At 41.4% G+C, this 26,167-nt stretch overlaps 1 protein-coding gene across 1 annotated transcript in view; it reads right to left on the bottom strand.

The window, feature by feature from the left end:
* The window catches only part of COP1 (COP1 E3 ubiquitin ligase), a gene marked incomplete in the record, with an annotated part of 548,256 nt that overhangs the window by 223,451 nt on the left and 298,638 nt on the right, over positions 1–26,167 (bottom strand). Inside the window, 1 exon segment of the mRNA XM_053693305.1 lies at positions 23,459–23,575. Coding sequence (XP_053549280.1) covers positions 23,459–23,575 — 117 coding nt within the window.

Raw genomic sequence — 26,167 nt, 5'->3', positions numbered from 1 at the left:
GGGAAAAAGTCAAATTTTAAGGTAAGAAAAAATGGTCAAATCAAAATGCATTATCCCAAATATGAAACTGACTGTCTGAAAATAAGGAAAGTTGAACATTCTGAGTCAAGGCAAATAAATGTTTGAATACATATATTTAGAACTTTATAAACAAAGTGCCCAACCATAGCTTGGAGTGTCACAGAAAATAAGACTTACTTACCCCAGGACACTCATCTACATATAGCAGATAGCCAAACCAGTACTGAAACGAGAATCAGCAGAGGTAATGGTATATATAAGAGTATATCGTCGATCTGAAAAGGGAGGTAAGAGATGAATCTCTACGACCGATAACAGAGAACCTATGAAATAGACCCCTTAGAAGGAGATCACTGCATTCAAATAGGCAATACTCTCCTCACATCCCTCTGACATTCACTGCACGCTGAGAGGAAAACCGGGCTCCAACTTGCTGCGGAGCGCATATCAACGTAGAATCTAGCACAAACTTACTTCACCACCTCCATCGGAGGCAAAGTTTGTAAAACTGAATTGTGGGTGTGGTGAGGGGCGTATTTATAGGCATTTTGAGGTTTGGGAAACTTTGCCCCTCCTGGTAGGAATGTATATCCCATACGTCACTAGCTCATGGACTCTTGCTAATTACATGAAAGAAACATAATTTATGCTTACCTGATAAATTTATTTCTCTTGTAGTGTGTTCAGTCCACGGTTCATCCATTACTTATGGGATATATTCTCCTTCCCAACAGGAAGTTGCAAGAGGATCACCCAAGCAGAGCTGCTATATAGCTCCTCCCCTCACATGTCATATCCAGTCATTCGACCGAAACAAGACGAGAAAGGAGAAACTATAGGGTGCAGTGGTGACTGGAGTTATAATTTAAAATTTAGAACCTGCCTTAAAAAGACAGGGCGGGCCGTGGACTGAACACACTACAAGAGAAATAAATTTATCAGGTAAGCATAAATTATGTTTTCTCTTGTTAAGTGTGTTCAGTCCACGGGTCATCCATTACTTATGGGATACCCATACCAAAGCTAAGTACACGGATGATGGGAGGGACAAGGCAGGAACATTAAACAGAAGGAACCACTGCCTGTAGAACCTTTCTCCCAAAACCAGCCTCCGAAGAAGCGAAAGTGTCAAATTTGTAAAATTTGGAAAAAGTATAAAGTGAAGACCAAGTTGCAGCCTTGCAAATCTGTTCAACAGAGGCCTCATTCTTAAAGGCCCAGGTGGAAGCCACAGCTCTAATGGAATGAGCTGTAATTCTTTCAGGAGGCTGCTGTCCAGCAGTCTCATAGGCTAAACGTATTATGCTACGAAGCCAAAAAGAGAGAGAGGTAGCCGAAGTCTTTTGACCTCTCCTCTGTCCAGAGTAAACGACAAACAGGGAAGAAGTTTGTCGAAAATCTTTAGTTGCCTGTAAGTAGAACTTCAGGGCACGGACCACGTCTAGATTATGCAAAAGACGTTCCTTCTTTGAAGAAGGATTAGGACATAATGATGGAACAACAATCTCTTGATTGATATTCCGGTTAGAAACAACCTTAGGTAAAAACCCAGGTTTAGTACGCAGTACTACCTTGTCTGAATGAAAGATCAGATAAGGAGAATCACAATGTAAGGCAGATAACTCAGAGACTCTTCGAGCCGAGGAAATAGCCATCAAAAACAAAACTTTCCAAGATAAAAGCTTAATATCAATGGAATGAAGGGGTTCAAACGGAACACCCTGAAGAACTTTAAGCTCCACGGAGGAGCAACAGCTTTAAACACAGGCTTAATTCTAGCCAAAGCCTGACAAAAGGCCTGGACGTCTGGATTCTCTGCCAGACGTTTGTGTAAAAGAATAGACAGAGCTGAAATCTGTCCCTTTAGCGAACTAGCGGACAAACCTTTTTCTAAACCCTCTTGTAGAAAAGCCAATATCCTAGGAATCCTAACTTTACTCCATGAGTAACTCTTGGATTCGCACCAATATAAATATTTACGCCATATCTTATGGTAAATTTTTCTGGTCACAGGTTTCCGAGCCTGTATTAATGTATCAATAACCGAATCCGAAAACCCCCGCTTAGATAGAATCAAGCGTTCAATTTCCAGGCAGTCAGCCTCAGAGAAATTAGGTTTGGATGGTTGAAAGGACCCTGAATTAGAAGGTCCTGCCTCAGAGGAAGAGACCATGGTGGACAGGACGACATGTCCACTAGGTCTGCATACCAGGTCCTGCGTGGCCACGCAGGCGCTATCAGAATTACCGATGCCCTCTCCTGTTTGATCCTGGCAATCAGTCGAGGTAGCAACGGAAATTGTGGAAACACATAAGCTATGTTGAAAACCCAAGGGGCTGCAAATGCATCTACCAGCACCGCTCCCGGGTCCCTGGACCTGGATCCGTAACAAGGAAGCTTCGCGTTCTGGCGAGATGCCATGAGATCCAGATCCGGTTTGCCCCAACGACGAATCAGTTGAGCAAATACCTCCGGGTGAAGTTCCCACTCTCCCGGATGAAAAGTCTGGCGACTTAGGAAATCCGCCTCCCAGTTCTCTACGCCTGGGATGTAAATCGCTGACAGGTGGCAAGAGTGAGACTCTGCCCAGCGAATTATCTTCGAGACTTCCAACATCGCTAGGGAACTCCTGGTTCCCCCTTGATGGATGATGTAAGCCACAGTCGTGATATTGTCCGACTGAAATCTGATGAACCTCAGTCTTGCTAACTGAGGCCAAGCTAGAAGAGCATTGAATATTGCTCTTAATTATAGAATGTTTATTGGAAGGAGTTTCTCCTCCTGAGTCCACGAACCCTGAGCCTTCAGGGAATTCCAGACTGCTCCCCAGCCTAGAAGGCTGGCATCCGTTGTTACAATCGTCCAATCTGGTCTGCGAAAGGTCATTCCTTTGGACAGATGAACCGGTGACAACCACCAGAGAAGAGAATCTCTGGTCTCCTGGTTCAGATTTAGCAAAGGGGACAGATCTGAGTAATCCCCGTTCCATTGACTGAGCATGCATAGTTGCAGCGGTCTGAGATGCAGGCGCGCAAATGGCACTATGTCCATTGCCGCGACCATTAAGCCGATTACCTCCATGCACTGAGCTACTGATGGGCTTGGAATGGAATGAAGGACACGGCAAGTATTGAGAATCTTTGATAACCTGGACTCCGTCAGGTAAATCTTCATCTCTACAGAATCTATAAGAGTCCATAGAAAAGGAACCCTTGTGAGTGGTAACAGAGAACTCTTTTCCACGTTTACTTTCCACCCATGCGACCTCAGAAATGCAAGAACTATCTCTGTGTGAGACTTTGCATTCTGAAAACTTGACGCTTATATCAGAATGTCGTCTAGGTACGGAGCCACCGCTATGCCTCGTGGTCTTAGTACAGCCAGAAGTGAGCCCAGAACCTTCGTAAAAATTCTCGGGGCCGTGGCTAACCCGAAGGGAAGAGCCACAAACTGGTAATGCCTGTCTAGAAAGGCAAACCTTAGGTACCGATAATGATCTTTGTGAATCGGTATGTGAAGGTAGGCATCCTTTAAGTCCACTGTGGTCATATATTGACCCTCTTGGATCATGGGTAGGATGGTTCGAATGGTTTCCATCTTGAACGATGGTACCCTTAGGAATTTGTTTAAGATCTTTAAGTCCAAGATTAGCCTGAAGGTTCCCTCTTTTTTGGGAACCACAAATAGATTTGAGTAAAATCCTTGTCCCTGTTCCGATCACGGAACTGAGTGGATCACTCCCATGATTAAGAGGTCTTGTACACATTGTAGAAATGCCTCTCTCTTTACTAGGTTTGTTGATAACCTCGAAAGATGGAACCTCCCTTGTGGAGGAGAGGTTTTGAAATCCAGAAGGTATCCTTGAGATATAATCTTCAACGTCCAGGGATCCTGCACATCTCTTGCCCAAGCCTGGGCGAAGAGAGAAAGTCTGCCCCCCACTAAATCAGTCTCCGGATAGGGGGCCCTGTCTTCATGCTGTCTTAGGGGCGGAAGTAGGCTTTCTGGCCTGCTTGCCCTTGTTCCATGACTGGTTGCCTTTCCAAACCTGTCTGTAACGAGCAGTAGTTCCTGTTTTGGAGCGGAGGAAGTTGATGCTGCTCCTGCCTTGAAGTTACGAAAGGCACGAAAATTAGACTGTTTGGCCCTGTCCTGAGGAAGGGCGTGGCCCTTACCTCCCGTAATGTCAGCAATAATTTCCTTCAAGCCGGGCCCGAATAAGGTCTGCCCTTTGAAAGGAATGTTAAGTAGCTTAGACTTGGAAGTTACATCCGCTGACCAGGATTTAAGCCAGAGCGCTCTGCGCGCCTGTATGGCGAATCCGGAATTTTTAGCCGTAAGTTTGGTTAGATGTACTACGGCATCTGAAACAAACGCATTAGCTTGCTTAAGGGTTCTAACTTTGCTCAAAGCCTCATCCAATGGCTCTGTGCGAATCGCCTCTTCCAGAGACTCAAACCAGAATGCCGCTGCAGCCGTGACAGGCGCAATGCATGCAAGAGGCTGCAAAATAAAACCCTGTTGAACAAACATTTTCTTAAGATAACCCTCTAAATTTATCCATTGGATCTGAGAAAGCACAGCTATCCTCCACCGGGATAGTGGTACGCTTGGCTAAAGTAGAAACTGCTCCCTCCACCTTAGGGACCGTCTGCCATAAGTCTCGTGTGGTGGCGTCTATAGGAAACATTTTTCTGAATATCGGGGGAGGGGAAAAAGGCACACCGGGTCTATCCCACTCCTTACTAATAATTTCTGTAAGTCTTTTTGGTATAGGAAAGACGTCAGTACACACCGGTACCGCATAGTATCTATCCAACCTACATAATTTCTCTGGGATTGCCACAGTGTCGCAATCATTCAGAGCTGCTAATACCTCCCCTAGTAACACACGGAGGTTATCAAGCTTAAATTTAAAATTTGAAATTTCTGAATCCGGTCTCCCCGGATCAGAACCGTCACCGACAGAATGAAGCTCACCGTCCTCATGTTCTGCAAATTGTGACGCAGTATCAGACATGGCTCTCGTGTCATCAGCGCGCTCTGTCCTTAACCCAGAGCTATCGCGCTTGCCCCTCAATTCGGGCATATTATATAATACTTCTTTCATAACATTAGCCATATCATGTAAAGTGATTTGTAAGGGCCTAGATGTACTAGGCGTCTCAATCCTACGCATCTCCCGAGCGGGAGACGCAGGTACTGACACGTGAGGAGAGTTAGGCGGCATAACTTCCCCCTCGTTGTCTGGTGATAGTTTCTCTATCGGTACAGATTGACTTTTATTCAAAGCAATATCAATACAATTGGTACACATCGTTCTATTGGGCTCCACATTGGCTTTTGAACATGATGAACAAACAGTTTCCTCTGAATCAGACATGTTTAAACAGACTTAGCAATGAAACTAGCAAGCTTGGAAATCACTTTCAATAAGTTTACAAGCAATATAAAAAACGCTGCAGCGCTTAAAATACAGATATAATTAAACAATTCTTAACAAGAAGCGTAATATTAGCAGAGGATTGCACCCATTAGCAAAAACAGAATTTATGTTTACCTGATAAATTACTTTCTCCAACGGTGTGTCCGGTCCACGGCGTCATCCTTACTTGTGGGATATTCTCTTCCCCAACAGGAAATGGCAAAGAGCCCAGCAAAGCTGGTCACATGATCCCTCCTAGGCTCCGCCTTCCCCAGTCATTCGACCGACGTAAAGGAGGAATATTTGCATAGGAGAAATCATATGATACCGTGGTGACTGTAGTTAAAGAAAATAAATCATCAGACCTGATTAAAAAACCAGGGCGGGCCGTGGACCGGACACACCGTTGGAGAAAGTAATTTATCAGGTAAACATAAATTCTGTTTTCTCCAACATAGGTGTGTCCGGTCCACGGCGTCATCCTTACTTGTGGGAACCAATACCAAAGCTTTAGGACAGGGATGATGGGAGGGAGCAAATCAGGTCACCTAGATGGAAGGCACCACGGTTTGCAAAACTTTTCTCCCAAAAAACTCTAAGCCATCTCCGTGGAGATGTTGCCTGTACAACGGCAAAGAGAATGACTGGGGAAGGCGGAGCCTAGGAGGGATCATGTGACCAGCTTTGCTGGGCTCTTTGCCATTTCCTGTTGGGGAAGAGAATATCCCACAAGTAAGGATGACGCCGTGGACCGGACACACCTATGTTGGAGAAAGGATGATTAACCCCTCAATACCCAAAACGGATAAAACGGATATCAATTAAGATTTAACGCTTTTAATCACAGTCAAGCACACTGTCACAGATCTGCTGTGACTGATTACCTCCCTCAAAAATGAATTTTGCAGACCCCTGAGCTCTCTAGAGACGTCCTGGATCAAGGAGGAAGAAGCAGGAAGACTGTGCTAGAATTATAACTGTGCAACAAGGCGCTAAAACAAGGTCCCTCCCACTCCTATCACAACAGTGGGAGCCCTGATATAACGGTTTCCATGCAGAAAATATATGTCAGCCATGTGGAAAATAATCATGCCCAAAGAGATTTATCACCAAAGTACCTCACAAAAACGAATAACATGCCAGTAAACGTTTTATTAAAAAATAACATTTTCCAATGTCATGCAAAGTTATCACTAAGCCTGCTACCAGTCGCTACCACTGCAGATAAGGCTTAAGTATTATTTCAGTTTTAAAAGTATTTTCTCAGTCAAATTCTAGTCCCTAGAAAATAACTTGACTGCGCATACATTTATCAGCCTGATACCAGTTGCCACTACTGCATTTAAGGCTGTACTTACAACATATGGGTAACAGCAGTATTTTCTTAGTCAATTCCATTCCCAGAAAATAATGTACTGCACATACCTCATTTGCGGAGGACCCCGCATGCTATTCCCAGTTTCTGAAGTTACCCCACTCCTCAGAATGTCGAGAACAGCCAGTGGATCTTAGTTACGCCTGCTAAGATCATAGAAAAAAAACGCAAGCAGTTTCTTCTTCCAAATACTGCCTGAGATAGAAAAACAGCACACTCCGGTGCCATTTAAAATAACAAACTTTTGATTGAAGAATAGTTAAGTAAAAACTCCAGCTCCTCTCGCGACCTCCTTCTTTGTTGAGGGTTGCAAGAGAATGACTGGGTATGACATGTGAGGGGAGGAGCTATATAGCAGATCTGCTTGGGTGATCCTCTTTCAACTTCCTGTTGGGAAGGAGAATATATCCCATAAGTAATGGATGACCCGTGGACTGAACACACTTAACAAGAGAAACATAATTTATGTAAGAACTTACCTGATAAATTAATTTCTTTCATATTGGCAAGAATCCATGAGCTAGTGACGTATGGGATATACAATCCTACCAGGAGGGGCAAAGTTTCCCACACCACACCCACAATTCAGTTTAACGAATAGCCAAGAAGTGGGGTGATAAGAAAGGAGCGAAAGCATCAAAAACAAGGAATTGGAATAATTGTGCTTTATACAAAAAAATCATAACCACCATAAAAAGGGTGGGCCTCATGGACTCTTGCCAATATGAAAGAAATTAATCAGGTAAGTTCTTACATAAATTATGTTTTCTTTCATGTAATTGGCAAGAGTCCATGAGCTAGTGACGTATGGGATAGCAATACCCAAGATGTGGAACTTCACGCAGGAGTCACTAGAGAGGGAGGGACAAAATAAAAACAGCAATTTTGCTGAAAAAAATAAATGCACAACCCAAATATAAGTTTACTCTCAAAAATAAAAATAAAAACTTAAATCATAAGCAGAAGTATCAAACTAAAACAGCTGCCCGAAGAAATATCCTATCAAAAACTGCATCCAAAGAAGCAAATATATCAAAATGGTAGAATTTAGTAAATGTATGCAAAGAAGACCAAGATGCTGCTTTGCAAATCTGATCAACCGTAGCTTCATTCTTAAAAGCCCAAGAAGTGGAAACGGATCTAGTAGAATGAGCTGTAATTCTCTGAGGCGGGGCTTTACCTGACTCCAAATAAGCTTGATGAATCAAAAGCTTTAACCACAATGCCAAAGAAATGGCATAAGCCTTCTGACCTTTCCTAGAACCAGAAAAGATAACAAATAGACTAGAAGTCTTCCTGAAATCTTTAGTGGCTTCAACATAATATTTCAGAGCTCTCACCACATCCAAAGAATGTAAAGAGCTCTCCAAAGAATTCTTAGGATTAAGACACAAAGAAGGGACAACAATTTCTCTATTAATGTTGTTAGAATTCACAACCTTAGGTAAGAATTTAAATGAAGTCCGCAAAACTGCCTTATCCTGATGAAAAATCAGAAAAGGAGATTCACAAGAGAGAGCGGATAATTCAGAAACTCTTCTAGCAGAAGAGATGGCCAAAAGGAACAACACTTTGCAGGAAAGTAGTTTAATGTCTAAAGAATGCATAGGCTCAAATGGAGGAGCCTGCAAAGCCTTCAAAACAATTCAAATTAAGACTCCAAGGAGGAGAGATTAATTTAATGACAGGCTTGATACGAACCAAAGCCTGTACAAAACAATGAATATCAGGAAGTTTAGCAATTTTCCTGTGGAATAAAACAGAAAGGGGAGAGATTTGTCCTTTCAAGGAACTTGCAGACAAACCTTTATCCAAACCATCCTGAAGAAACTGTAAAATTCTAGGAATTCTAAAAGAATGTCAGGAGAATTTATGAGAACACCATGAAATATAAGTCTTCCAAACTTGATAATAAATCTTTCTAGAAACAGATTTACGTGCCTGCAACATAGTATTAATCACTGAGTCAGAGAAACCTCTATGACTAAGCACTAAGCTTTCAATTTCTGTACCTTCAAATTTAATGATTTGAGATCCTGTTGGAAAAACGGACCTTGAGATAGAAGTTCTGGCCTTAATGGAAGTGGCCAAGGTCGGCAACTGGACATCCGAACAAGATCCGCATACCAAAACCTGTGAGGCCATGCTGGAGCCACCATCAGCACAAACAATTGCTCCATGATTATTTTCGAGATCACTCTTGGAAGAAGAACTAGGGGCGGGAAAATATAAGCAGGTTGATAACAGCAAGGAAGTGTCAACGCATCCACCTGAGGATCCCTGGACAGGTACCTGGGAAGTTTCTTGTTTAGATGAGAAGCCATCAGATCTATTTCTGGAAGCCCCCACATCTAAACAATTTGAGAAAACACATCTGGGTGAAGAGACCATTCTCCCGGATGTAAAGTCTGACGACTGAGATAATCCGCTTCCCAATTGTCTATACCTGGGATATGAACCGCAGAAATTAGAAAGGAGCTGGATTCCGCCCAAACAAGTATCCGAGATACTTCTTTCATAGCTTGAGGACTGTGAGTCCCACCCTGATGATTGACATATGCCACAGTTGTGATATTGTCTGTCTGAAAACAAATGAATGGTTCTCTCTTCAACAGAGGCCAAAACTGAAGAGTCCTGAGAATTGCACGGAATTCCAAGCTTTCAAATTGGCTAACTTTTTTTTCTTTCATGTAATTAGCAAGAGTCCATGAGCTAGTGACGTATGGGATATACATTCCTACCAGGAGGGGCAAAGTTTCCCAAACCTCAAAATGCCTATAAATACACCCCTCACCACACCCACAAATCAGTTTTACAAACTTTGCCTCCTATGGAGGTGGTGAAGTAAGTTTGTGCTAGATTCTACGTTGATATGCGCTCCGCAGCAGGTTGGAGCCCGGTTTTCCTCTCAGTGTGCAGTGAATGTCAGAGGGATGTGAGGAGAGTATTGCCTATTTGAATTCAATGATCTCCTTCTACGGGGTCTATTTCATAGGTTCTCTGTTATCGGTCGTAGAGATTCAACTCTTACCTCCCTTTTCAGATCGACGATATACTCATATATATACCATTACCTCTGGTGATTTTCGTTTCAGTACTGGTTTGGCTTTCTACAACATGTAGAGGAGTGTCCTGGGGTAAGTAAGTCTTATTTTCTGTGACACTCTAAGCTATGGTTGGGCACTTTTTTATAAAGTTCTAAATATATGTATTCAAACATTTATTTGCCTTGACTCAGGATGTTCAACATTCCTTATTTCAGACAGTCAGTTTCATATTTGGGATAATGCATATGAATAAATCAATTTTTTTCTTACCTTAAAATTTGACTTTTTCCCTGTGGGCTGTTAGGCTCGCGGGGGCTGAAAATGCTTCATTTTATTGCGTCATTCTTGGCGCTGACTTTTTTGGCGCAAATTTTTTTTTCTGTTTCCGGCGTCATACATGTCGCCGGAAGTTGCATCATTTTTGACGTTCTTTTGCGCCAAAAGTGTCGGCGTTCCGGATGTGGAGTCATTTTTGGCGCCAAAAGCATTTAGGCGCCAAATAATGTGGGCGTCATTTTTGGCGCTAAAAAAAATTATGGGCGTCACTATTGTCTCCACATTATTTAAGTCTCATTATTTATTGCTTCTGGTTGCTAGAAGCTTGTTCACTGGCATTTTTTCCCATTCCTGAAACTGTCATTTAAGGAATTTGATCAATTTTGCTTTATATGAAGTTTTTTCTATTACATATTGCAAGATGTCCCACGTTGAAACTGAGTCAGAAGATACTTCTGGAAAATCGCTGCCTGGTGCTGGAGCTACCAAAGCCAAGTGTATCTGCTGTAAACTTATGGTATCTGTTCCTCCAGCTGTTGTTTGTACTGTTTGTCATGACAAACTTGTTAATGCAGATATTTCCTTTAGTACTGTTACATTACCTGTTGCTGTTCCGTCAACATCTAATACTCAGAGTGTTCCTGATAACATAAGAGATTTTGTTTCTAAATCCATTAAGAAGGCTATGTCTGTTATTCCTCCTTCTAGTAAACGTAAAAAGTCTTTTAAAACTTCTCATTTTTCAGATACATTTTTAAATGAACATCATCATTCTGATTTTGATAATGGTTCTTCTGGTTCAGAGGATTCTGTCTCAGAGGTTGATGCTGATAAATCTTCATATTTATTTAAAATGGAATTTATTCGTTCTTTACTTAAAGAAGTCCTAATTGCATTAGAAATTGAGGATTCCGATCCTCTTGATACTAAATCTAAACGTTTAGATAAGGTTTTTAAATCTCCTGTAGTTATTCCAGAAGTTTTTCCTGTCCCTGGTGCTATTTCTGAAGTAATTTCCAGGGAATGGGATAATTTGGGTAATTCATTTACTCCTTCTAAACGTTTTAAGCAATTATATCCTGTGCCATCTGACAGATTAGAGTTTTGGGACAAAATCCCTAAGGTTGATGGGGCTGTCTCTAATCTTGCTAAGCGTACTACTATTCCTACGGCAGATGGTACTTCCTTTAAGGATCCTTTAGATAGGAAAATTGAATCCTAAGAAAAGCTTACTTGTGTTCAGGTAATCTTCTTAGACCTGCTATATCTTTAGCGGATGTTGCTGCAGCTTCAACTTTTTGGTTAGAAGCTTTAGCGCAACAAGTAACAGATCATAATTCTCATAGCATTATTATTCTTCTTCAACATGCTAATAATTTTATTTGTGATGCCATCTATGATATCATTAGAGTTGATGTCAGGTATATGTCTCTAGCTATTTTAGCTAGAAGAGCTTTATGGCTTAAAACTTGGAATGCTGATATGTCTTCTAAATCTACTCTGCTTTCCCTTTCTTTCCAGGGTAATAAATTCTACCATTTTGATGTGTTTTCTTCTTCTGAAGCTGTCTTTGGTAGAAAAGTACTTCAGGCAGCTGTTTCAGTTTGAATCTTCTGCTTATATTTTCAGTTTTTTTCTTTATAAGATTTAAACTTTATTTTTGGGTGTGGATTTTTTTCAGCGGAATTGGCTGTCTTTATTTTATCCCTCCCTCTCTAGTGACTCTTGCGTGGAAGATCCACATCTTGGGTAGTCATTATCCCATACGTCACTAGCTCATGGACTCTTGCTAATTACATGAAAGAAAACATAATTTATGTAAGAACTTACCTGATAAATTCATTTCTTTCATATTGGCAAGAGTCCATGAGGCCCACCCTTTTTTTGTGGTGGTTATGATTTTTTTGTATAAAGCACAATTATTCCAATTCCTTATATTTATGCTTCGCACTTTTTTCTTATCACCCCACTTCTTGGCTATTCGTTAAACTGATTTGTGGGTGTGGTGAGGGGTGTATTTATAGGCATTTTGAGGTTTGGGAAACTTTGCCCCTCCTGGTAGGAATGTATATCCCATACGTCACTAGCTCATGGACTCTTGCTAATATGAAAGAAATGAATTTATCAGGTAAGTTCTTACATAAATTATGTTTTTTTTTTTAAATATACAATCATTTGTTTTAATTGGCTCTTAAAGGGATATGAAACCAAAAATATTTGTGTGTTTCAGACAGAGCATAAAATTTTTAAAAAGTTTATATCTATAAAATGTGCTTTGTTCCCATGGTAATCTTTGTTGAAGAGATGACTAGGTAGGTGTCTGGAGCACTAAATGGTAGGAAATAGTGCCGATATCTAGTGCTCTTGCAAATGGATAACATTCTTCCAAAACTACTGCCATAAAGTGCTCCAGACACGTGCATGCTCTTGAGCTTATGTTCTTGTTTTTAAAAAAAAGATACCATAAGAACAAAGAAAATGTGATAAAAGAACTAAATAAGAAATTTGTTTAAAATTCAATGCTCTATCTGAATTATGAAATACATGTTTTTGGGTTTAATAGCCCTTTAAAGGACACTCAAGTCAAAATTAAACTTTCATGATTCAGATAGAGCAGGCAACTTTAAACAACTTTCCAATTTACTTCCATTAACAAAATGTGCAGAGTCTTTATATATTTACACTTTTTGAGTCACCAGCTCCTACTGAGCATGTGCAAGAATTCACAGAATATACGTATATGCATTTGTGATTGGCTGATGGCTGTCACATGATACAGGGGGAGTGGAAATAGACATAAATTTGTCAGCAAAAAAATCTACTTATTTGAAGTTCAAACTAGTGCTATTGCATTGTCTTGTTATCATGCATTTGTTAATTATGTAAATATACTGTATTTAATGGTCCTTTAAACCCATTTGATGCAATTCTTTTTAAATATGGGTGTCACATTTAGAAACCTATGTTACACTGCAGGTATTTAAAATATTTTTTTTTTTTTAACAATTTTATTTACTTTTCGTGTGTGTGTGTGAATATATACACAAACACACACACACATATATATATATATATATATATATATACATATAAAAGAGCAATAAATCTTTTTTTGAATATGACTTTAAATGTAAAGTGTGTCATTTTATGTAATGTTTTACTCAAAAACAGAATTTATGTTTACCTGATAAATTACTTTCTCCAACGGTGTGTCCGGTCCACGGCGTCATCCTTACTTGTGGGATATTCTCTTCCCCAACAGGAAATGGCAAAGAGCCCAGCAAAGCTGGTCACATGATCCCTCCTAGGCTCCGCCTTCCCCAGTCATTCGACCGACGTAAAGGAGGAATATTTGCATAGGAGAAATCATATGATACCGTGGTGACTGTAGTTAGAGAAAATAAATCATCAGACCTGATTAAAAAACCAGGGCGGGCCGTGGGCCGGACACACCCTTGGAGAAAGTAATTTATCAGGTAAACATAAATTCTGTTTTCTCCAACATAGGTGTGTCCGGTCCACGGCGTCATCCTTACTTGTGGGAACCAATACCAAAGCTTTAGGACACGGATGATGGGAGGGAGCAAATCAGGTCACCTAGATGGAAGGCACCACGGCTTGCAAAACCTTTCTCCCAAAAACAGCCTCAGAAGAAGCAAAAGTATCAAATTTGTAAAATTTGGTAAAAGTGTGCAGTGAAGACCAAGTCGCTGCCTTACATATCTGATCAACAGAAGCCTCGTTCTTGAAGGCCCATGTGGAAGCCACAGCCCTAGTGGAATGAGCTGTGATTCTTTCAGGAGGCTGCCGTCCGGCAGTCTCATAAGCCAATCTGATGATGCTTTTAAGCCAAAAAGAGAGAGAGGTAGAAGTTGCTTTTTGACCTCTCCTTTTACCAGAATAAACAACAAACAAGGAAGATGTTTGTCTGAAATCCTTTGTAGCCTCTAAATAGAACTTTAGAGCACGAACTACATCCAAATTGTGTAACAAACGCTCCTTCTTTGAAACTGGATTCGGACACAAAGAAGGCACAACTATCTCCTGGTTAATATTTTTGTTAGAAACAACTTTCGGAAGAAAACCAGGTTTAGTACGCAAAACCACCTTATCTGCATGGAACACCAGATAAGGAGGAGAACCCTGCAGAGCAGATAACTCAGAAACTCTTCTAGCAGAAGAAATTGCAACCAAAAACAAAACTTTCCAAGATAATAACTTGATATCTACGGAATGTAAGGGTTCAAACGGAACCCCTTGAAGAACTGAAAGAACTAAATTGAGACTCCAAGGAGGAGTCAAAGGTTTGTAGACAGGCTTGATTCTAACCAGAGCCTGAACAAAAGCCTGAACATCTGGCACAGCCGACAGCTTCTTGTGAAGCAAAACAGATAAAGCAGAAATCTGTCCCTTCAAAGAACTTGCAGATAATCCTTTCTCCAAACCCTCTTGTAGAAAGGATAGAATCTTAGGATTTTTTACCCTGTTCCATGGGAATCCTTTTGATTCGCACCAACAGATATATTTTTTCCATATTTTATGGTAAATTTTTCTAGTTACAGGCTTTCTAGCCTGAATAAGAGTATCAATGACAGAATCTGAGAACTTACGCTTTGATAAAATCAAGCGTTCAATCTCCAAGCAGTCAGTTGGAGTGATGCCAGATTCGGATGTTCGAACGGACCTTGAACAAGAAGGTCCCGTCTCAACGGTAGCTTCCATGGTGGAGCCGATGACATATTCACCAGGTCTGCATACCAAGTTCTGCGTGGCCACGCAGGAGCTATCAAGATCACCGAAGCCCTCTCCTGATTGATCCTGGCTACCAGCCTGGGAATGAGAGGAAACGGTGGGAACACATAAGCTAGGTTGAAGGTCCAGGGCGCTACTAGTGCATCTACTAGAGTCGCCTTGGGATCCCTGGATCTGGACCCGTATCAAGGAACCTTGAAGTTCTGACGAGACGCCATCAGATCCATGTCTGGAAAGCCCCATAATTGAGTTATTTGGGCAAAGATTTCCGGATGGAGTTCCCACTCCCCCGGATGAAATGTCTGACGACTCAGAAAATCCGCTTCCCAATTTTCCACTCCTGGGATGTGGATTGCAGACAAGTGGCAGGAGTGAAGCTCCGCCCATTGAATTACTTTGGTCACTTCTTCCATCGCCAGGGAACTCCTTGTTCCCCCCTGATGGTTGATATATGCAACAGTCGTCATGTTGTCGGATTGAAACCTTATGAATTTGGCCTTTGCTAGTTGAGGCCAAGCCTTGAGAGCATTGAATATCGCTCTCAGTTCCAGAATGTTTATCGGGAGAAGAGATTCTTCCCGAGACCATAGACCCTGAGCTTTCAGGTGTTTCCAGACCGCGCCCCAGCCCACCAGGCTGGCGTCGGTCGTTACAATGACCCACTCTGGTCTTCTGAAGCTCATCCCTTGGGACAGGTTGTCCAGGGTCAGCCACCAACGGAGTGAATCTCTGGTCCTCTGATCTACTTGGATCGTCGGGGACAAATCTGTATAATCCCCATTCCACTGTCTGAGCATGCACAGTTGTAATGGTCTGAGATGAATTCGCGCAAAAACATAATTTATGCTTACCTGATAAATTCCTTTCTTCTGTTGTGTGATCAGTCCACGGGTCATCATTACTTCTGGGATATAACTCCTCCCCAACAGGAAATGCAAGAGGATTCACCCAGCAGAGCTGCATATAGCTCCTCCCCTCTACGTCAGTCCCAGTCATTCGACCAAGAATCAACGAGAAAGGAGTAACCAAGGGTGAAGTGGTGACTGGAGTATAATTTAAAAAATATTTACCTGCCTTAAAACAGGGCGGGCCGTGGACTGATCACACAACAGAAGAAAGGAATTTATCAGGTAAGCATAAATTATGTTTTCTTCTGTTATGTGTGATCAGTCCACGGGTCATCATTACTTCTGGGATACCAATACCAAAGCAAAAGTACACGGATGACGGGAGGGATAGGCAGGCTCATTATACAGAAGGAACCACTGCCTGAAGAACCTTTCTCCCAAAAATAGCCTCCGAAGAAGCAAAAGTGTCAAATTTGTAAAATTTGGAAAAAGTATGAAGCGAAGACCAAGTTGCAGCCTTGCAAATCTGTTCAACAGAGGCCTCATTCTTAAAGGCCCAAGTGGAAGCCACAGCTCTAGTGGAGTGGGCTGTAATTCTTTCAGGAGGCTGCTGTCCAGCAGTCTCATAGGCTAAACGTATTATGCTACGAAGCCAAAAAGAGAGAGAGGTAGCAGAAGCTTTTTGACCTCTCCTCTGTCCAGAATAAACGACAAACAGGGAAGAAGTTTGGCGAAAATCTTTAGTTGCCTGCAAGTAGAACTTGAGGGCACGAACTACATCCAGATTGTGTAGAAGACGTTCCTTCTTTGAAGAAGGATTTGGACACAGGGATGGAACAACAATCTCTTGATTGATGTTCCTGTTAGTGACTACCTTAGGTAAGAACCCAGGTTTAGTACGCAGAACTACCTTGTCTGAGTGAAAAATCAGATAAGGGGAATCACAATGTAAGGCTGATAACTCAGAAACTCTTCGAGCCGAGGAAATAGCCATTAAAAACAGAACTTTCCAAGATAACAATTTTATATCAATGGAATGAAGGGGTTCAAACGGAACACCCTGTAAAACGTTAAGAACTAAGTTTAAACTCCATGGCGGAGCAACAGCCTTAAACACAGGCTTGATCCTAGCTAGAGCCTGACAAAAGGCCTGGACGTCTGGATCTTCTGATAGACGCCTGTGTAACAAGATGGACAGAGCTGAAATCTGTCCCTTTAATGAGCTAGCTGATAAACCCTTTTCTAAACCTTCTTGTAGAAAAGACAATATCCTAGCGATCCTAACCTTACTCCAGGAGTAACCTTTGGATTCGCACCAGTATAGGTATTTCCGCCATATTTTATGGTAAATCCTTCTGGTAACAGGCTTCCTAGCCTGAATCAGGGTATCAATAACCGACTCAGAAAAACCACGTTTTGATAAAATCAAGCGTTCAATTTCCAAGCAGTCAGCTTCAGAGAAGTTAGATTTTGATGTTTGAATGGACCCTGTATCAGAAGGTCCTGTCTTAGAGGTAGAGACCAAGGCGGACAGGATGACATGTCCACTAGATCTGCATACCAAGTCCTGCGTGGCCATGCAGGTGCTATTAGAATTACTGATGCTCTCTCCTGTTTGATTTTGGCAATCAATCGAGGAAGCAGCGGGAAGGGTGGAAACACATAAGCCATCCCGAAGTTCCAAGGTGCTGTCAAAGCATCTATCAGAACTGCTTCCGGATCCCTGGATCTGGACCCGTAGCGAGGAAGTTTGGCGTTCTGGCGAGACGCCATGAGATCTATCTCTGGTTTGCCCCAACGTCGAAGTATTTGGGCAAAGACCTCCGGATGAAGTTCCCACTCCCCCGGATGAAAAGTCTGGCGACTCAAGAAATCCGCCTCCCAGTTCTCCACTCCCGGGATGTGGATTGCTGACAGGTGGCAAGAGTGAGACTCTGCCCAGCGAATTATCTTTGATACTTCCATCATTGCTAGGGAGCTTCTTGTCCCTCCCTGATGGTTGATGTAAGCTACAGTCGTGATGTTGTCCGACTGAAACCTGATGAACCCCCGAGTTGTTAACTGGGGCCAAGCCAGAAGGGCATTGAGAACCGCTCTCAATTCCAGAATGTTTATTGGCAGGAGACTCTCCTCCTGATTCCATAGTCCCTGAGCCTTCAGAGAATTCCAGACAGCGCCCCAACCTAGTAGGCTGGCGTCTGTTGTTACAATTGTCCAGTCTGGCCTGCTGAATGGCATCCCCCTGGACAGGTGTGGCCGATAAAGCCACCATAGAAGAGAATTTCTGGTCTCTTGATTTAGATTCAGAGTAGGGGACAAATCTGAGTAATCCCCATTCCACTGACTTAGCATGCATAATTGCAGCGGTCTGAGATGTAGGCGTGCAAAAGGTACTATGTCCATTGCCGCTACCATCAAGCCGATCACCTCCATGCATTGAGCTACTGACGGGTGTTGAATGGAATGAAGGACACGGCATGCGTTTTGAAGCTTTGTTAACCTGTCTTCTGTCAGGTAAATCTTCATTTCTACAGAATCTATAAGAGTCCCCAAGAATGGAACTCTTGTGAGAGGAAAGAGAGAACTCTTCTTTTCGTTCACTTTCCATCCATGCGACCTTAGAAATGCCAGAACTAACTCTGTATGTAATGGCCGCCCAGATGTACTAGGCGCCATAATATCACGCACCTCCCGGGCGGGAGATGCAGGTACTGCCGCGTGAGGCGAGTTAGTCGGCATAACTCTCCCCTCGCTGTTTGGTGAAATTTGTTCACATTGTACAGATTGACTTTTATTTAAAGTAGCATCAATACAGTTAGTACATAAATTTCTATTGGGCTCCACCTTGGCATTGGAACAAATGACACAGATATCTTCCTCTGAGTCAGACATGTTTAACACACTAGCAAAAAAACTTACAACTTGGTTATAATCTTTTTTAGCAAAAACGTACTGTGCCTCAAAGAGGTACTAAACGATTAAATGACAGTTGAAATAATGAACTGAAAAACAGTTATAGCATCAAACTTTAAAACAACACAACTTTTAGCAAAGGTTTGTTCCCATTAGTAAAATAACAATAATTAAATTTGACATAAAAAATACAAATCAACGTTTTTATTCACAGTCACTATAAGAATTCTCACAGCTCTGCTGAGAGAATTTACCTCCCTTAAAAGAAGTTTGAAGACCCCTGAGATCTGTCAGAGATGAACCGGATCATGCAGGAAATATAAAAGTAACTGACTGGAATTTTTTGATGCGTAGCAAAGAGCGCCAAAAACGGCCCCTCCCTCTCCCACACAGCAGTGAAGAGAAACGAAACTGTCACAAATAAAAGCAAAAAAGGCTGCCAAGTGGAAAATAATGCCCAAATATTTAATCACACAGTACCTCAGCAATGTAAACGATTCTACATTCCAGCAAAAACGTTTAACATGATAATTAGTTATTAAAAGGATTAGTGACCTTTAACAGAGTAGTTCCGGTGAAATACCATCCCCAGAATACTGAAGTGTATACATACATGTCATTTTAACGGTATGGCAGGATTTTCTCATCAATTCCATTCAGAAAATAAAAACTGCTACATACCTCAATGCAGATTCATCTGCCCGCTGTCCCCTGATCTGAAGCCTTTACCTCCCTCAGATGGCCGAGAACAGCAATATGATCTTAACAACTCCGGTTAAAATCATAGTAAAAAACTCTGGCAGATTCTTCCTCAAACTCTGCCAGAGAAGTAATAACACGCTCCGGTGCTATTGTAAAATAACAAACTTTTGATTGAAGTCATAAAAACTAAGTATAATCACCATAGTCCTCTCACACATCCTATCTAGTCGTTGGGTGCAAGAGAATGACTGGGACTGACGTAGAGGGGAGGAGCTATATGCAGCTCTGCTGGGTGAATCCTCTTGCATTTCCTGTTGGGGAGGAGTTATATCCCAGAAGTAATGATGACCCGTGGACTGATCACACATAACAGAAGAAAGGGACATTGTCCATTGCCGCAACCATCAAACCTATTACTTCCATGCACTGCGCTATGGAAGGAAGAAGAACAGAATGAAGTACTTGACAAGAGCTTAGAAGTTTTGATTTTCTGGCTTCTGTCAGAAAAATCTTCATTTCCAAGGAGTCTATTATTGTTCCCAAGAAGGGAACTCTTGTTGACGGGAATAGAGAACTTTTTTCTACGTTCACTTTCCACCCGTGAGATCTGAGAAAGGCTAGGACAATGTCCGTATGAGCCTTTGCTTGAGGTAGAGACGACGCTTGAATCAGTATGTCGTCCAAGTAGGGTACTACTGCAATGCCCCTTGGCCTTAGCACCGCTAGAAGGGACCCTAGTACCTTTGTGAAAATTCTTGGAGCAGTGGCTAGTCCGAATGGAAGTGCCACAAACTGGTAATGCTTGTCCAGAAAGGCGAATCTTAGGAACCGATGATGTTCCTTGTGGATAGGAATATGTAGATACGCATCCTTTAAATCCACCGTGGTCATGAATTGACCTTCCTGGATGGTAGGAAGAATTGTCCGAATGGTTTCCATCTTGAACGATGGGACCTTGAGAAATTTGTTTAGGATCTTGAGATCCAAAATTGGCCTGAATGTTCCCTCTTTTTTGGGAACTATGAACAGATTGGAGTAAAACCCCATCCCTTGTTCTCCTAATGGGACAGGATGAATCACTCCCATTTTTAACAGGTCTTCTACACAATGTAAGAATGCCTGTCTTTTTATTTGGTCTGAAGACAATTGAGACCTGTGGAACCTTCCCCTTGGGGGTAGTTCCTTGAATTCCAGGAGATAACCTTGAGAAACTATTTCTAGCGCCCAAGGATCCTGAACATCTCTTGCCCAAGCCTGAGCGAAGAGAGAGAGTCTGCCCCCCACCAGATCCGGTCCCGGATTGGGGGCCAGCATCTCATGCTGTCTTGGTAGCGGTAGCGGGCTTTTTGGCCTGCTTACCTTTGTTCCAGCCTTGCATCGGTCTCCAGGCTGGCTTGGTTTGAGAAGAATTACCCTCTTGCTTAGAGGATGTAGAATTTGAGGCTGGTCCGTTTCTGCGAAAGGGACGAAAATTTGTTTTATTTTTAGCCTTAAAAGACCTATCCTGAGGAAGGGCGTGGCCCTTTCCCCCAGTGATGTCTGAAATAATCTCTTTCAAGTCAGGGCCAAACAGCGTTTTCCCATTGAAAGGGATGTTAAGCAATCTATTCTTGGAGGACACATCCGCTGACCAAGACTTCAGCCAAAGCGCTCTGCGCGCCACAATAGCAAAACCTGAATTTTTCGCCGCTAATCTAGCTAATTGCAAAGTGGCGTCTAAGGTAAAAGAGTTAGCCAACTTAAGTGCTTGAACTCTGTCCATAACCTCCTCATAAGAGGATGCTTGATTGAGCGACTTTTCTAGTTCCTCGAACCAGAAACACGCTGCTGTAGTGACAGGAACAATGCATGAAATTGGTTGTAGAAGGTAACCTTGCTGAACAAACATCTTTTTAAGCAAACCCTCTAATTTTTTATCCATAGGATCTTTAAAAGCACAGCTATCTTCTATAGGGATAGTGGTGCGTTTGTTTAGAGTAGAAACCGCCCCCTCGACCTTGGGGACTGTCTGCCATAAGTCCTTCCTGGGGTCGACCATAGGAAATAATTTCTTAAATATAGGGGGAGGGACAAAAGGAATGCCGGGCCTTTCCCATTCTTTATTTACAATGTCCGCCACCCGCTTGGGTATAGGAAAAGCTTCGGGGGGCACCGGGACCTCTAGGAACCTGTCCATCTTACATAATTTCTCTGGAATGACCAAATTGTCACAATCATCCAGAGTGGATAACACCTCCTTAAGCAGAGCGCGGAGATGTTCCAATTTAAATTTAAATGTAATAACGTCAGGTTCAGCTCGTTGAGAAATTTTTCCTGAATCTGAAATTTCTCCCTCAGACAAAACCTCCCTAGCCACTTCAGACTGGTGTAAGGGCATGTCAGAACCATTATCATCAGCGTCCTCATGCTCTTCAGTATCTAAAAAAGAGCAGTCGCGCTTTCGCTGATAAGTGGGCATTTTGGCTAAAATGTTTTTAATAGAATTATCCATTACAGCCGTTAATTGTTGCATAGTAAGGAGGATTGGCGCACTAGATGCACTAGGGGCCTCCTGAGTGGGCAAGACTGGTGTAGACATAGAAGGGGATGATGCAGTACCATGCTTACTCCCCTCACTTAAGGAATCATTTTGGGCAACATTATTATCAGTGGCATCATTGTCCCTACTTTGTTTGTCACATTCATCACATATATTTAAATGGATAGGAACCCTGGCTTCCGAACATACAGAACATCGTCTATCTGATAGTTCAGACATGTTAATAGGCATAAACTTGATAACAAAGCACAAAAAACGTTTTAAAATAAAACCGTTACTGTCTCTTTAAATTTTAAACTGAACACACTTTTTTACTGAATATACGCAAAAGTATGAAGGAAATGTTCAAAATTCACCAAAATTTCACCACAGTGTCATAAAGCCTTAAAAGTATTGCACACCAAATTTGAAAGCTTTAACTAAAATAACGGAACCGGAGCCGTTTTTACATTTAACCCCTATACAGTCCCTGGTATCTGCTTTGCTGAGACCCAACCAAGCCCAGAGGGGAATACGATACCAAATGACGCCTTCAATAAGCTTTTTCAGTGGATCTGAGCTCCTCACACATGCATCTGCATGCCTTGCTTCTCAAAAACAACTGCGCATTAGTGGCGCGAAAATGAGGCTCTGCCTATGACTAGAAAAGGCCCCCAGTGAAAAAGGTGTCCAATACAGTGCCTGTCCGTTTTTTTAACAAAATTGCCAAGATTAAAATAACTCTCCAAAGTTATAAACCATTAAATATGCTTATATAGTAATCGTTTTGGCCCAGAAAAATGTCTACCAGTCTTTAAAGCCCTTGTGAAGCCCTTTTATTCTTATATTGAAAATTAAGAAAATGGCTTACCGGATCCCATAGGGAAAATGACAGCTTCCAGCATTACCAAGTCTTGTTAGAAATGTGTCATACCTCAAGCAGCCAAAGTCTGCTCACTGTTTCCCCCAACTGAAGTTAATTCCTCTCAACAGTCCTGTGTGGAAACAGCCATCGATTTTAGTAACGGTTGCTAAAATCATTTTCCTCTTACAAACAGAAATCTTCATCTCTTTTCTGTTTCAGAGTAAATAGTACATACCAGCACTATTTTAAAATAACAAACTCTTGATTGAAGAATAAAAACTACATTTAAACACCAAAAAACTCTGAGCCATCTCCGTGGAGATGTTGCCTGTGCAACGGCAAAGAGAATGACTGGGGAAGGCGGAGCCTAGGAGGGATCATGTGACCAGCTTTGCTGGGCTCTTTGCCATTTCCTGTTGGGGAAGAGAATATCCCACAAGTAAGGATGACGCCGTGGACCGGACACACCTATGTTGGAGAAATGAGTATATAATCTAATTTTACTTTTAAGTGTTTATCTTGTCCATAATTGAGATTTTAGTGTACTATTGCCCCTGACCAATTGCACCATTAGTGATCAGCCCTCCAAACAATAAAACTTTGGTTGCACCTGATGTAGATGGTAGTTACACAGCTGTTCACGAAACCCCTCAATCATGGCATCAGAAATCACAAAAAGTTAATAGTAAAAAAATGTGTTTTTGTTCTCAACTCACCAGCACAGCCGAAGGCCAGATGATAGCGTGAGGAAGGACTGAACTTTACACAGCAAACGTTGGCTTTGGCTTCAATACTTGCAACGGAGTTATCCAAGTTAGTGGACCACAGTTTTACTGAAAGCAGAGTAATATTTAAAATAAAAAACACAGTATCCAACAGTCCAGTGAATTAATTCTGTCAAGCAAATAGAAAATCATATACTTGTTGTTATTAAAGACAATATTGAAAAAGAAAGCCCTAAGCCAAAAAAGTATGAGTATAAATGACTGAGAAGGTAATGTGTGTGTTTACGCTGCATTTGATAAAAATCTTAAAAACACATACACAATCACTAAAGTATTTACAGCTATAGCTAAAAAGAATTTAGCTCAATAGAATCCAGGTGGTGCAATGTCAAAACGTATAAAACATGTATTAAAAGGGACGTGGAAGTTAAAATGAAACCTTCACGGTTCAGATAAGAGAGTTTGCAATTTAAAAAAATATATCAAAGAAAATGCTCCAATACATTACTGCTTTTTATTATTGCATTGTTTGTATATAACTGTTTAACCGCTGCAAAGTTATTAAGGCACTAGGAATGTGCTTTCGGATCCTCTGTACGAATCGGAATGCAGAAGCAAGCAGCAGCTCATGCCCTTTGGATATTTTTGTAGCCAGATCAGTTTTTGTAAAAGATCCCCAACACGAAGATCTTGATTTGCACAAATCTTAGTGTGGAGATTTTTTTACAGGAATCAATCAAGCTACGAAAATATCCGAAGGGCATAAGCGCTGCTTACTTCCACATTCAGAAGCTCACAAAGGATCCAAATGCACGTTATAGTCCGCTTCAGAGAAGCAACACACTACTGGGAGCACACTGAATGACAATGACATGAGAAAAATGTGTGCAGCCACCAATCACCAGCTAGCACCAAGTAGTGGAGGATATGTACATATTTTTTAACAATGGATACCAAAAGAACAAAGTACATTTGAAAATACAAGTATCTTAAAATGATATGCTGTATCTGAATCATGCAAGTTTAATTTTGACTTTTCTATTTCTTTAAGAGACTTTTCAATGTACTTCTTTAATTACCTTTACTTGGTTATCTCAGCATCCTTTTCTGACAAAGCATACCTAGGGAATACGCTGGGATTGGCTACTACACACCTATACCTTGTCATTGGCTTATCGAATGTTCAGCTAGGTCACAATGCATTGCCGTTTTAAAGAATGCATTATCTATATGTTTGTTTAAAGGGACATGAAACCCAAATTTTTTCTTTCATGATTTAGAGAGAGCATACAATTATAAACAACTTTCTAATTTACTTCTATTATCTATTTTGCTTCATTCTCTTGATATTCTTTGCTGAAAAGCATATCTAGATATGCTTAGTAGCTGCTGATTGGTAGCTGCACATAGATGCCTCCTCTGATTGGTTCACCGTGTGCATCACTATATCTTCATTAAAGTATATCTAAAGAATGAAGCAAATTAGGTAATAGAAGTAAATTGGAATGTTGTTTAAAATTATATTCTCTCCCTTAATAATGAAAGAAAATGTTTGGGTATAGTGTCCCTTTAACACCTTGCAGGGGGATAAACACATACATAAATGCAAGCACTTGTGCAATAATCATAATTTGTGTTTTGTACTCATGTCCCTTTAAACTGGAAAAAAAGTGCTTACTTTCAGGTAACGTGAATTTCTATCAAACCCTTCAATGTTGGGTATTCAATTAAATTCCAAACAATGAAATGAACGTCTCTTTTTCTAATATTAATGCGCCGTGTGAAGCGGGAGACATTGCGATTATGGAGCGTGTATAATTACACCTCTGAGAAAACAAGAATTGGCAATGACAAGTTCACTTTTGTATTTATCTGCAACAGTGTATGAGTGGTATTAAACTCTGATTTATGTTTGAATAGCTGCAGAGGGTTCCTAAGGGGCTACATATTTCTTGCAAAGGATATAGTTCCTATAACCCTTAATAAATGAGAACTCGTTATATAGAATAATTAGGATATGTAGTAGAATTATGTTTCACTTGCATTCTTTTATTCTTAGGTTGGCTAAATAAGTCACCTGTTTATCGTAGAGATCAGCATCTCCTAATTCACTGCAGATTATCAGCAGTTTATTTGATCTAATTTATCAAGGTATAAATTAGCCTTAATTTCTAGGCATCCTTTTTAATGTAGCCTATAAACATGATGCAGTTCAAAGCAATAATTTGCCTCTCCTACCTAGATGTCACAGTGTCTCACAAAAAGAGCTATAATACATTGCTGAAACTATAGAGAACCTGTCACTGATCTGCAATGCAGCATTATTTAATACAATGTGCTCACCATACTAGCAAGGAAATATTGCTAACTCTTTGCTTTGTTATTTTAAAACAAGTTAAAGACAGGAAGTTAAACCAGAGCACTATGGTTTTCTACCTAATAAATGTGTATATAACAAAATAATGAGTAACAGACATACAATTATCTGAATGGTACAGGTGAAATATGGCAGGGGTCCCTGTTTTTGAGCACCATAAAAAAACAAAAATATATCACTCCTCGTCCTCTCTCCCCACCTCTGCCCTCCTCTCTCCCCCTCTCTGCCCGCTAACCCCCTCCTCCTCCTCTGCCCGCTACCCCCCCATCTCTCTCTGCCCGCTACCCCTCCTTTCTCTCTCTGCCCACTACCCCCCCTAACCA

The sequence above is a fragment of the Bombina bombina genome, chromosome 10 (assembly GCF_027579735.1).
Source record: "Bombina bombina isolate aBomBom1 chromosome 10, aBomBom1.pri, whole genome shotgun sequence".
NCBI lineage: Eukaryota > Metazoa > Chordata > Amphibia > Anura > Bombinatoridae > Bombina > Bombina bombina.
This window is presented reverse-complemented; position numbering and strand designations above follow the sequence as displayed.